The sequence below is a fragment of the Moschus berezovskii genome, chromosome 4 (assembly GCF_049115385.1).
Source record: "Moschus berezovskii isolate FMDL1 chromosome 4, NW_MosBer_1.0, whole genome shotgun sequence".
NCBI lineage: Eukaryota > Metazoa > Chordata > Mammalia > Artiodactyla > Moschidae > Moschus > Moschus berezovskii.
In genome coordinates this window covers 42,877,258-42,891,131 of record NC_142463.1, presented here as the reverse complement: position 1 = coordinate 42,891,131, position 13,874 = coordinate 42,877,258, and the positions used below count along the sequence as shown (strand labels likewise).

Below are 13,874 nucleotides of genomic sequence, written 5' to 3'. Positions count from 1 at the left end.
CCACAAAAGTAACAAAAAAATATACGTAGCTTGATGAACCCAAATAGAAGCTGCAATAAGTGGAACTTAACACTGAAATATTTTATCATATGCCTGTGTGATTGGGGTAGAGGTGAATCTTTACAAAATTACCCTTTGGCTCTTAATACCAGGCTTGGAAAATCACTTAGCAACCAGCTTCCTCTTTTCCTCATGGGGCATAATTAGGCCACGTCCTATTTGTTTTTAAAATTCAGAATCTCGTTTAGGTGTTAAATACAGTCAGTCATTAGATATACAGAGATGAAAATGAACAGAATAAACAATGTTTGGCCAAGATATAGAAAGAATTTGTTGTTTCTTACCGGACTTTTCCTCTAAAAGCGTAAGCATGGAAAGAAAAAATAAACAGAAAATGAAAGAGGTGAAATGTATATTCAAGAAGATGCAACTCAAGGCTCAGAATAACCTTACTTTAAAACAGCTCTCCAAGGCATGGCTCTTATAAAGACTTTCTGTAGGCATCAATATGATCATTCCCAGGCTGCTGGCTTTAGACCACCCCCAAAACATGCCACTTGGCCATACTCTTTTGAGCTATAGGCACTTGAAACAGCAAATGCGGGGAGAAACTTTCTCTGAACAAGCCTAATCTGCCTAAAGATAAATCTTCCAGAAAGAGCCTAATTGTCATAAAAGCATAATCAACAAGGGAGAGGAGATGAGATGTCATCGCCATATCCAGACAAACTTTGCCACTTCCCATCTATGCTTCCAAAGGCCCATTCATGTTCCCTAAAAATCATTTACTCCCTCCTCAGATGCCTCCTTCCTTGTCCCTATTAAGATGGTATTTAGCCCTGAATTCGGACACGACTGAAGTGACTTAGCAGCAGCAGCAGCAGCCCTGAATTCTGAAACCGCCTCTGAGATACTCATTTTTCCTGAGGGTCTGCCAGGTATATATTAATAGACATGTTAATAAACTTATGTTTGTTTTTCTTTTGTTGATCTGGCTTTTTGCTAAAGAGTCACAGCTGAAAACCTAAGATGGGTTGATGTAGTTTTGCCTCCTCTCCAAGATCAAGTGATAGAGGACATGGGTGTGGTTTCCATTTGAGCACATTCTAAGCTCTCTTTTTGAATGGCTTCAGTTCAGAAGCTCAGTCATGTCTGACTCTTTGCGACCCCAGGGACTGCAGTACACCAGGCTTCCCTGTCCATCACTAACTCCCGGAGCTTACTCAAACTCATGTCCATCAAGTCATTGATGCCATCCAACCATCTCATCCTCTGTCCTCCTTTTCTCCTCCTGCCTTCAATCTTCCCCAGCATCAGGGTCTTTTCAAACGAGTCAGCTCTTCACATCAGGTGGCCATATTATTGGAGTTTCAGCTTCAGTATCAGTCCTTCCAGTGAATATTCAGTACTGATTTCCTTTAGGATGTAATGGCTGGATTTCCTTGCAGCCCATGGAACTTTCAAGAGTCTTCTCCAACACCACAGTTCAAAAGCGTCAATTCTTCGGTGCTCAGCTTTCTTTATAGTCCAACTCTCATATACATATATGACTCCTGGAAAAACCATAGCTTTGACTAGATGGACCTCTGTCAGCAAACTAATGTCTCTGCTTTTTAATATGCTGTCTAGGTTGGTCATAACTTTTCTTCCAAGGAGCAAGCGTCTTTTAATTTCAGTGCCAGTCACTATCTGCAGTGATTTTGGAGCCCCAAAAAATCAAGTCTGCTACTGTTTCCACTGTTTCCCCATCTATCTGCCATGAAGGGATGGGACTAGATGCCATGATCTTAGTTTTCTGAATGTTGAGCTTTAAGCCAACTTTTCCACTCTCCTCTTTCACTTTCATCAAGAGGCTCTTTAGTTCTTCTTCACTTTCTGCCATAAGGGTGGTGTCATCTGCGTGTCTGAGGTTATTGATATTTCTCCCAGCAATCTTGATTCCAGCTTGTGCTTAATCCAGCCCAGAGTTTCTCATGATGTACTCTGCATATAAGTTAAATAAGCAGGGTGACAATATGCAGCCTTGATGTACTCCTTTCTCTCTTTGGAACCAGTCTGTTTTTCCATGTCCAGTTCTAACTGTTGTTTCCTGACCTGCATACAGCTTTCTCAGAGGCTTAGTTTTATTAAATAGACTTTGAAAATAGAAAATTACCCTTGGTAATATTGAAAGGAGCTGGAAAATTCCATGAATGCATTGCAGCCTATCATGAATCTAAAACATGAGATTTTCCTCAAATTCCAATCTTGTCAGAGAATCTGGTACCTATTAACTTCTCTCAAGATACTCTCTCTAAAACCATCAGTTCTTTCATCCCATCCTTCATTTGTTACCACTCCCCATGGGAAATGACAAATTATTTCCCTGGTGAGTGGTCCCTGGCCCCTGGGAATGCTCTTTTCTTTCTTCTACAATTTATTTTTTTGCCACATCATGCAGCATATGGGACCTTAGTTCCCTGACCAGGGGTTGAACCCACATACCCTGCATTGGAAGTCTTAACCACTGGACAGCCAGAAAAATCCCCTTCCACAACTTCTAAAGGCTTCATGTCTTCTTCCATGTTTCATTTCCTAAATCCATCCTTTGCATCATCCCTAGAATTATTTTCTAAAAACAGTGAAGCGAATGTGTTACTCTGCCTTGCAAAAACGTCACTACTGTGTAGAAAATAGAGAGCAAACTCCATTCTGTCATTTAATGCCTTCATGATGGGCTCCAGCTCACCTTCACTCCCTCATCTTCCTCTGCTGTCTGTATAAAACCTACACTTAGCTGCAGTCACTCCTTGACATCTCCTGAACATGTAGAACATTCATACTTCCCTGACTTCTGCTCAGGCTGCTTCTTCAGCTTTGATGCTGTCTTCCTTTCCTTCAAATTGTTTTTGTTGTTTAGTCACTAAGTCATTTCCAACTCTTTGTGACCCCATGGACAGTAGCCTGCCAGGCTCCTCTGTCCATGGGATTTCCCAAGCTAGGATACTGGAGTGGGTTGCCATTTCCTACTCCAGGGGAATCTTCCTGACCCAGGGATTGAATCTGCATCTCCTGCATTGGCAGGTGGATTCTTTACCTCTGAGCCACCAGGGAAGCCCTGTCCTTCACATACCATCTTACTTATTATTGAAGGCCAATAGCACTTCCTCCATGAGGCCTTTCCTAAGGTTCCCAATCAGAGTAAATAGTTCCCTGTCATCTATTAGTCTCAGAGAAAACAGGTACACATGGCTAGTATATTTTTTGCAATTCTTGTTTTATTCTGTATTACTTTGACATCTCCATTCAGTTATTCAGTTCAGTTCAATTCAGTCACTCAGTCGTGTCTGACTCCTTGCAACCCCATGGACTGAAGCACGTCAGGCCTCCCTCCCTGTCCATCACTAGCTCCCGGAGTTTATTCAAACTCATGTCCATTGAGTCAGTGATGCCATCCAACCATCTCATCTTCTGTCAGCCCCTTCTCCCCTGCCTTCAATCTTTCCCAGCATCAGGGTCTTTTCAAATGAGTCAGTTCTTTGCATCAGGTAGCCAAAGTATTGGCGTTTCAGCTTCAGCATCAGACCTTTCAAAGAATATTCAGGACTGATTTCCTTCAGGATGGACTTGTTGGATCTCCTTGCAGTATAAGGGACTCTCAAGAGTCTTCTCCAACACCACAGTTCAAAAGCATCCAGTCTTTGGTGCTCAGCTTTCTTTATAGTCCAACTCTCACATCCATACATGACCACGGGAAAAATCATAGCCTTGACTAGATGGACCTTTGTTGACAAAATAATGTCTCTGCTTTTTAATATGCTGTCTAGATTGGTCATAACTTTCCTTCCAAGGAGTAAGCGTCTTTTAATTTCATTGCTGCAATCGCCATCTGCAGTGATTTTGGAGCCCAGAAAAATAAATTCTGACACTGTTTCCACTGTTTCCCTATCTATCTGCCATGAAGTGATGGGACCGGATGCCATGATCTTAGTTTTCTGAATGTTGAGCTTCAAGCCAACTTTTTCACTCTCCTCTTTCACTTTCATCAAGAGGCTCTTTAGTTCTTCTTCACTTTCTGCCATAAGGGTGGTGTCATCTGCATATCTGAGGTTATTGATATTTCTCCTGGAAATCTTGATTCCAGCTTGTGCTTCTTCCAGCCCAGCGTTCCTCATGATGTACTCTGCATATAAGTTAAATAAGCAGGGTGACAATATACAACCTTGATGTGCTCCTTTTCCTATTTGGAACCAGTCTGTTGTTCCATGTCCAGTTCTAACTGCTGCTTCCTGACCTGCATAAAGGTTTCTCAAGAGGCAGGTCAGGTGGTCTGGTATGCCCATCTCTTTCAGAATTTTCCACAGTTTATTGTGGAACTATCATCAGAATGGTTTCTCATTATGGAAAAGATAATAAAAGAAATGAAAGAGAGATGCATACCTCCAGGTACTCGTGTTCACAGAAACACAGTAAGCAAATGTTTGGATTGAACCATAAATACACCTAAAATATAACCATTGTCTCTAAGTGCAGAGTTGTTCCTGTGGCCATCCTTGTGATCAAGGAAGCTTTCCAAGGAACACACAGACCCCTGCCCTCTGTGGATGGAGAGCCTCTTTCTGGGTGCATTATACTAAATCACTTTGTTATGCAAGCAATCTTTCAAGATAGGGCTTGTTGAAGCCTTCATTTCTACATGAAGAGCTAGAAATCTGCAGGATTTAAAAACTGAATTCCGTTTAAGACCCAGACCAAATCTAACAGCGGTGAATAGAGAAAATATACACCACAGTTTTAATGATCCTTTTATGGAAATTTTGTGTTCCAAATACACCCCTGTCCTCTTAACAAGGAACTGAGCTGCTGTGAGAATTTTTGGTATCAAGTTTCATACAGTGGGATCAAGACACAAAAAACTAGATCTAATTTAGATGTTTCTTAAAGAGTCTACAATTGTTTAACCTTAAAAATAGGATAGCTGTCTTTTGAATCTTTATATTATAGCTAATGAGATTTTTTTATAGATATAACCACTTCCTATCAGTTATGTACGAATAGCCAGGTATTGACAAGGAGCAAAAAGATTATTTATTTATTATTAATAAGCCATTAACAGTTATCTGTTGGTTATCTAACAAAGACCAGACACTATTCTTGGTGAACAAAACAATAGGAACAAGAGACAAAAAGCTTCCACTAACTTTTGGGGGAGAGGAAAGATAATAAAGAACAAATGTAACAAGTGAGCAAAATATTCAGGATTTTAGAAGATGACAAATGTAATTTTAAAAAGTAGAGTAAATAGAAGGATTTGGGAATGGCAGGGTATAGAGTTCTGATTTTTATTATTTTTTAAATTTTTAAAAATTGGAGTATAATTGCCTTACAATGTTGTGTTTCTGCTTTATAATAAAGTGTATCAGTTACATGTATACATATATCCCCTCCCTCTTAAATCCCACCCTTCCAGGTCATCATAGAGCACCGAGCTGAGCTCCCTGTGCTCTGTAGCAGCTTCCCACCAGCTATCTATTTCACATGCGGTAGTGTATGCGTGTCAGTCCTGACCTCCCTGTTCGTCCCATCCTCCCTTCCCTTTCTGTGTCTACATGCCTGTTTTCTACATCTGAGTCTCTGTTCCTGCCCTGGAAATAGATTTGTGATTTTTAAATAAGGTGGTCAGGAGAGGCCTCATTGAGAAGGTGCCTTGGACAAGTTGAAAGGGGGTGGCAGTGCCAGTATTTCGGGGAAGGGGACACCTCGAGGGAGCCAGGGAGGAGTGGGGTGAGAAGGAAGACTGGCAGATGTTAGTCTGGGGTCATGGGTGTTGCCACCATGAAGGTCTTAGAGGCCCCGAGAAGACTGGCTTCACTCTGCTCCAATGCAGGAGTTCTCAGCAGGGACATTAGTCACTTTTGATTGCTCCGCTGATGAAAAAAGACCAGAAAATGCCAGGATGTGACATATGTTGTTGTTTTTCATTACTCTTTGGAAGCTTATTTTGATTCCTCATGTACCATGCTAAAAATAAAATAAAGATGGGCTTCACATGGGCTAGGAGGTAGAAAGAGAATTTCAACTAGGCAAAACAGAATGCGGTTCGCCCATCTTGCCTTCCCTCTGTGTTGGACACTTCAGGATGAGTAGCTCAGATTGGCATCCGTGGCTCTGCACAACTGCTGTGCTGGTGGCCGATTTGAAACAATATTTCCTAAGGTCCATGAACAGTTAGTGGCTGTCCTTTAGGCAATAGACAGAAGGAAATCTCACCTTTATTCTGTTAAGAAATGAAATTTTTCCCAGTCTCTGAGGAAACATTTTCTGATATAATTAATATGGGTGATTCATACTCTAAGATTTTTTTCTAAAACAATTAAAAAGTATATTCATTGCTGTAGATTATTTCTGGCACTAAAAATATCCTCCTTAGAAAAAAGGAATAGATACTTCTTTCTTATTCTGCTATACTTAATTTTATACTATTATTCATACATATGTAGAAACTATTTAGTATAAAAATAAATATAATAGTATAAGAGAGATAATAAAGTATCTATCTTTCCTTCAAGGATCACAAGTGACTGAATTCTGAGACTTCAGATAAGAAAACAGATATCTCATTAGGATATATGGGATTAGGGGAAGAGAATTATGACAAAAAACTAGCCTCCACAGAAAGCAACACATTAATAAACTTTAGAAAATAGCCTACAAATGACTCCTGTCAGAGAAGAAACAGTTGTTTATATTGATTATCCATCCAACAATTGAGAAAAACTTGGCTTTAATTGAAGGGGAAAGATGAAAAATTTGCTCTCTTTATAAAATAATGCAAGGGATATAAGTTGCATTATACCACAATGAAACACCAAGTTCCATATGTTTCCAACAGTGAAGAGCATCATTTTGTCCAATCAACCAGCAAGTATTGTCTAAGTACCTGTATTGACATGCCATTCAATGTCATAGACTCCAGAGGAAGGACTCCTTCAAGGTAAGAGTAAGCAAACTTCTGGGTGCAGGGTTAGTCATCATAAACCCAACACTTACTGAACTATTCACAAGTTATGTTTCTATCATAAACTTATTTTCCAAAACAATTGCTTCTTGAGTCTATTCTATCCCTAATACACCATAGCTAATAAAAATGGTTATAAATTAAAATCTATACCATTAGGACTAACACAACTGAGGCAGAAGACCTTACAGATAGAAAAATAGCCTTTTAAATTATAATCATCATTGTAATTGGGTGCATGTTCAGTCATGTCCGACTCTTCTGTGACCCCATGGACTGTAGCCTGCCAGAATTCCTCTGTCCGTGGAATTCTCCAGGCAAGAATAGTGGAGTGGGTTTCCATGCCCTCCTCCAGAGGATCTTGCCAACCCAGGGGTCAGACCTGCATCTGCTGTGTCTCCTGCATTAGCAGGTGGATTCTTTACTACTAGTGCCACTTGGGAAACCTTAACAGTAACTAAAAGTATATAATTCAAAAATTTGCTGCCTTTGGTTGAGGACACCCTAATGTTTTTATGTGAGTCAATATTGAGTCTATTGTTTCATTCAATTAGATTTTAAGTTGATAACAGAAGCTGAGGCTTAAGGTCTCCAAACCTAGTGTTCATGTTTCTGGAACCCCCAATCAGATAAAGTTGTCTGAAACTGTAGAAAATAATGAAAGAATCTACAGTTATGCAAGGAAATTCTAACTCTTACACCTCACAAAGGGAAGCAAAATACCAGGTACTCAAAGGGTACAACCACCATTACTTGGAGAAATAATGACAAGGGCAATCCAGATTGAATTAATATTCTGCTCATTTTCAAGGAGATCAAAACATACAAGAGCTTAGGGATTTCTTCTGAACATCATGGGGTAGGAAGGGTTTGGAAAAATGATATTCTAATTTTAAATGTCAGGAAATGGAAACAGAGAATTCTCTAAGAAAAAATAATTAGTAATGAAAGAAAGATCAAACACACTTCAGATATGAAAAGAATTCTTCTGCAGATAGCCAATAACTTATTATAATTCAGGAAAGAGAAGACTATATTGATAAAAGAAGATCCTACCCAATTCCCCATCTATCCTTCTCTATAAGGCTTGGGAAAAAAGAGACACGTCTCATGTCAAATCCAGATGATTTTGGTCAAGCTGCTTGCAATTCTGTCTAGAGGGGGCTTCTCAGACTACCTCTGGGATGTGTGACCTAGTCTCAAGATCTGCTGAGGCTTTGGAAGGGAAGTGGCAGGTTATACACTCCATACTTGACATCCCTGGTCTAAATCCAACCCAAATCATGCCTGCCCTGTGAAGCTCTCCTTAAAGAGTTGAACACAAGCTGAGTTTCTCCCTTCCAACTTGCTGCCCTGGAGGTCTGCAATGAGCAATTATATCAGCATGCTTGCTATCTGTACCCTGCCCTGGCACCGTGCAGAGTTTCCACCAGGAGCAAATGCCAGTGTGTAGGAGACTGGAGCTCTCCTCCCCCAACTGATGACTCTCTGTTTTTACTGAACTCAATGGGGTGCTGAACCTTCTGCCAAAGTGAGGACAGGAAAGGGGGTGGTGTTACCAAGCAGCAGTGAATTCAGGGATTTTGCTATCTGGCAGGCTAATTTGAGGGTGGGAGGGTGGGTGGAACACCTGGAATAGGCAAACAGCACCACAGTGTCTTCAACTGCAAACTAGTTATCTCCCCCTCCCCAGAGTTTTTGATGAAATAACTCCGTTTTGGATGGCAAATCTCCTGGAACAAGATTAAATGGACTGTCCCTTCACAACTCCATGTCAAAGTCTTTAATTCCTTATTTCACTGAATTTTGCAGGGGAAAGGGAGGAACTGCTAGCACACATGCCAGGCTAGGTCAGCTCCCACTCTCAGCATTTCTATCAGCCCTCTTTTCCTTGCCTTTGCTCAAGTCCTCCCTCGCTATTTTTATTTTCTTCCTGCCTCCCACAAGTCTCTGAACTTAAGGAAAAGAGAAATGGAGCTGAAAAGGGAACTGATACTTACAGAGCCCCTTCCCAAGTGACAGGCATCAAAGGGGGAATTTTGCAACATTATCTCAGGTCATCTTTACATCAGTCCTGAGAAAGTATGTATTATTTTTCCTATTTTACAGATTTAGGATCTGTGATGCTGAGTTAAGGAGCTTTCCCATGGACACACAGATAATAAGATACTAACTCAAAAGCCCATGTTCTTCCTCTTTAACCCACATGCTTCAAGGAAGTGCTTTCTTTCTTGGTCCCCTTGCTATATCCTTAACCTGCTCCTAAAACAGCAATTTCCATAGAGATTATTGGGCTAGAATACACAGCAGAATATCAAAGCTGAGAAGGATTTAAAGAGGACTGAATCACAGGCCCTAATTCAATGTAGATGAGAATATATACTGTGTGTTTTACTTGGCAGAAAGGAGGAGGTTGTTGGAGTTCAAGTCCTAGCCCTTTCAGCTGCCTCTTGATATCTCAGAGTTGATTTCTTCTGTGAAACAGGGGGATCACCACTTCCTTGCCTGCTTAACAGCATAGCTTGCCCAATACATCTTTCTGATCATGACAGCTTTTGTAAAACAAAAACCATTATTATAGTGAATCATTGACATAAAAAATTCCTTGCTGATTGATTGATTAGGGGAACTGAAATATATGTCATATAAAAACAAGGTGTCATTCCTTAATATTTAAAATAAAGGTGACACAGCAGCCATTAAGCCTGACTGACCCATAAACTTGGCTTTTCTCTCTTGTCACATGGAACTTAGGGAGTGTGTTTATGTAGACTGACATGGGCTCTTTAGATACCATTAAAGTGATAGCCTTCAAAGAGTTTGTGAGTACTCATAAATTATTTGTAAAATGTTTTAGATGATTTAATGCATTTTTCATTTTTTCTCTGTAAAGAGAACCAATCAGTCTGTCAGTCAGTCAGTTTAGTCACTCAATCGTGTCCGACTCTTTGCGACCCCATAAATCACAGCACGCCAGACCTTCCTGTCCATCACCAACTCCTGGAGTTCACTCAAACTCATGTCCATCGAGTTGGTGATGCCATCCAGCCATCTCATTCTCTGTCGTCACCTTCTCCTCCTGCCCCCAATCCCTCCCAGTATCAGAGTCTTTTCCAGTGAGTCAGCTCTTCACATGAGGTGGCCGAAGTATTGGAGTTTCAGCTTTAGCATCAGTCCTTCCAATGAACACCCAGGACTGATCTCCTTTAGAGCGGACTGGTTGGATTTCCTTGCTGCTGCTGCTGCTGCTGCTAAATCATTTCAGTCGTGTCCGACTCTGTGTGACCCCATAGACGGAAGCCCACCAGGCTCCCCCATCCCTGGAATTCTCCTGGACACTGGAGTGGGTTGCCATTTCCTTCTCCAATGTGTGAAAGTGAAAAGTGAAAGTGAAGTCGCTCAGTCGTGTCCGACCCTCAGCGACCCCATGGACTGCAGCCTACCAGGGTCCTCCGTCCATGGGATTTTCTAGGCAATAGTACTGGAGTGGCTTGCCATTGCCTTCTCCAGGATTTCCTTGCTAGCTTTCATCAAAAGTAGTATCATATAGTGGGTAAGAGTTCTTTTTTGTAATATGCTGTATGTCCAAAACCAAAAACTAATAATTGTTTCTTGTAATGCATTTATCTCTTAAATAAGGTAAAAATAAAAATGTTGAGTTGCAAACCAAAGGCAAATAATACTAGCTTTTAGGTTAATTGGGCTTCCCTGATAACTCAGTTGGTGAAGAATCCGCCTGCAATGTTCGATTCCTGGATTGGGAAGATCCGCTGGAGAAGGGATAGGCTATACCCATTCCAGTATTCTTGGGCTTCCCTTGTGGCTCAGCTGGTAAAGAATCAGCGTGCAATGTGGGAGACCTGGGTTCAATTCCTGGGATGGAAAAATCCCCTGGAGTAGAGAAAGGCTACCTGCTCCAGTATTCTGGCCTGGAGAATTCCATGGGCTGTATAGACCATAGCATTGTAGAGTTGGACACGACTGAGTGACTTTCACTTTAGGTTAATTACTTTAAAAAGTGTATCGATCTCTTAAATGATGTAGAAAACAAAAATATGGAATTGTAAACTGTTTTTACAATGTTAGCTTTATAACTGCCATCAATTACTGAAATCTCATTTTAAAAATACTGTAGCAGGTAAATGTTCTGAATTAGAAAACAGATCTCTCAGTTTAAATCTCAGCAGCTTCACTTAGTAGCTGTGACATTTTGGGTGAGTTAATTAATTCTTCTATGCCTCAGTTTTCTCATCTGTAGAATGGAGGTAAAAACAGTACCCATCTCACAGGTTGTTGTGAGGATCAGTTCATTTCAGTTCGGTTGCTCAGTCATGTCCAACTCTTTGTGACCCCATGGACTGTAGGTTTGATCCCATGGAGGAGGGCATGGCTACCCACTCTAGTATTCTTGCCTGGAGAATCCCCATGGGTAGAGGAGCCTGGCGGGCTATAGTCCATGGGGTTGCAAAGAGTCGGACATACTAAGTGACTAAGCATAAGGCTTAATCAATAGTAAAATCATTTTAATAATACTATCTACCTTCATAGGATCCTTTTAAGAATTAAGGAAGTAGTGCCTGTAAAGTAGTTAGTATTTTGTAAGTAAATTTATGTAAGGCCCAAAGGAGTTGCTCAGTAAATGATAACTATTATTAATCAGAATTATTCAGTTTGTTTCATGGTGACTATTCATAAATCTCAATGGTCTCAAGGTCAGAGACCATTTAGAGAACTTACAATGGCAATTATGTTGCTGGTTGGTACATCTGAAAATGTGGTCTGACTGTATATCAAATGCTTCACATATAATAATTCATTTATCTTCACAACCCGTCCATCTTGGGAGGCACAACATGGCATGGCTCATAGTTTCATTGAGTTAGACAAGGCTGTGATTCATGTGATTAAGCCTTGACTGGGTTTAAATGTTTAAATAACTTACTCAGGATCATACGGATAATGAGTACAGAGCCAGAATGAAAACTTTGTTGTTGCTCAGTCCTGTCCAACTCTTTGCAACCACCAGGCCTCCCTGTCCTTCATCTCCCAGAATTTGCTCAAACACGTCCATTGAGTCGATGATGCCATCCAAAAATCTCATCCTCTGTTGCTCCCTTCTCAGTCTTTCCCAGCATCAAGGTCTTTTCCAATGATTCAGCTCTTTGCATCAGGTGGCCAGAGTATTGGAGCTTCAGCTTCAGCATCAGTCCTTCCAATGAATATTCAGGGTTGATTTCCTCTAGGATTGACAGGTTGGATCTCCGTGCCATCCAAGAAACTCTCAAGAGTCTCCAGCACCACAATTTGAAAGCATCAATTTTTGGGGACTCAGCCTTCTATATGGTCCAACTCTCACATCCATACATGACTACTGGAAAAATTACAGCTTTGATTATACAAACCTTTGTTGGAAGAGTGATATATCTGCTTTTTAACATGCTGTCTAGGTTTGTCATAGATTTTCTCCCAAGGAGCAACTGTATTTTAATTTCACAGCTGCAGGCTCCATCTGCAGTGATTTTGGAGCCCAAGAAAATAAAATTTGCCACTGTTTCCACTTTTCCCCACCTATTTTCCCCACCTAGATGCTGTGATCTTAGTTTTTTGAATGTTGAGTTTTAAGTCAGCTTTTTCACTCTCCTCAATGACCCTCATCAAGAGGCTCTTTAGTTTTTCTTCACTTTCTGCCATTAGAGTGGTATCATCTGCCTATCTGAGGTTGTTGATACTGATCTCAGCAATCTTGATTTCAGCTTGGGATTCATCCAGCCTGGCATTTCACATGATATACTCTGCATATAGCATATGTACTCAGCTAAATAAGCAGAGTGACAATATACAGCCTTGACATACTCCTTTCCCGATTTTGAACCAGTCCATTGTTTCATGTCTGGTTGACTGTTGCTTCTTGACCTGCAGACAGGTTTCTCAGGTAAAGTGATTTGGTATTCCCAACTCTTTAAGTATTTTCCACAGTTTGTTGTGATTCACACAGTCAAAGGCTTTCACTTAGTTAATGAAGCAGATGTTTTTCTGAAATTCCTTTGTTTTCTCTATGATCCAACAGGTCTTGGCAATTTGATCCATGGTTCCTCTGCCTTAACTAAATCCAGATACATCTGGAAGTTCTTGATTCATATACTGCTGAAGCCTAGTTTGAAGGATTTTGAGCATTACCTTGCTAGCATGTGAAGTGAGTCAAATTGTGTGGCAGTTTCAACATTCTTTGGCATTATCTTTCTTTGGAATTGGAATGAAAATTGACCTTTTCAGCCCAGTGGCTACTGCTGAGTTTTCCAAATTTGCTGACATATTGAGGGCAGGATTTTAACAGCACCATCTTTTAGGATTTTATTTATTTATTTATTTTATTGGAGGCTAATTATTTTACAATATTATATTGGTTGGTTTTGCCATACATTGACATGAATCCGCCCCGGTTGTATAAGAGTTCCCCCTCCTGAACCCCCCTCCTACCTCCCTCCTCCCTTTATCCTCCCTCTGGGTCATCCCCGCACACCAGCCCCGAGCATCCTGTAACATGCATTGACCCTGAACTGGTGATTCATTTCACATATGACAACATACATGTTTCAATGCCATTCTCCCACATCATCCCACCCTCATCCTCTCCCACACAATCCCAAAGACTGTTCTATACATCTGTGTCTCTTTTGCTGTCTCGTATACAGGGTTATCATTTGCATCTTTCTAAATTCCATATATATGCATTAACATACTGTATTGGTGTTTTTCTTTCTGGCTTACTTCGGATTTTAAATAACTAAGCTAGAATTCCATCACCTCCACTAGCTTTGTTTGTAGTAATGCTTCCTAAGATCCACTTGACTTCACACTTCAGGATGTCTGGCTCTCC

At 40.7% G+C, this 13,874-nt stretch overlaps 1 protein-coding gene across 6 annotated transcripts in view; it reads right to left on the bottom strand.

Annotated features, from left to right (window-relative positions):
* SGIP1 (SH3GL interacting endocytic adaptor 1) overlaps positions 1-13,874 on the bottom strand; it is a 232,138-nt gene that overhangs the window by 95,002 nt on the left and 123,262 nt on the right. Inside the window, exon 9 of one of the 6 annotated variants that reach the window (XM_088835365.1) lies at positions 345-356. The exons of the other annotated variants lie outside the window; for them this stretch is intronic. Coding sequence (XP_088691491.1) covers positions 345-356 — 12 coding nt within the window. The remainder of the gene's footprint in view (positions 1-344; positions 357-13,874) is intronic. 6 annotated transcript variants of the gene reach the window in all.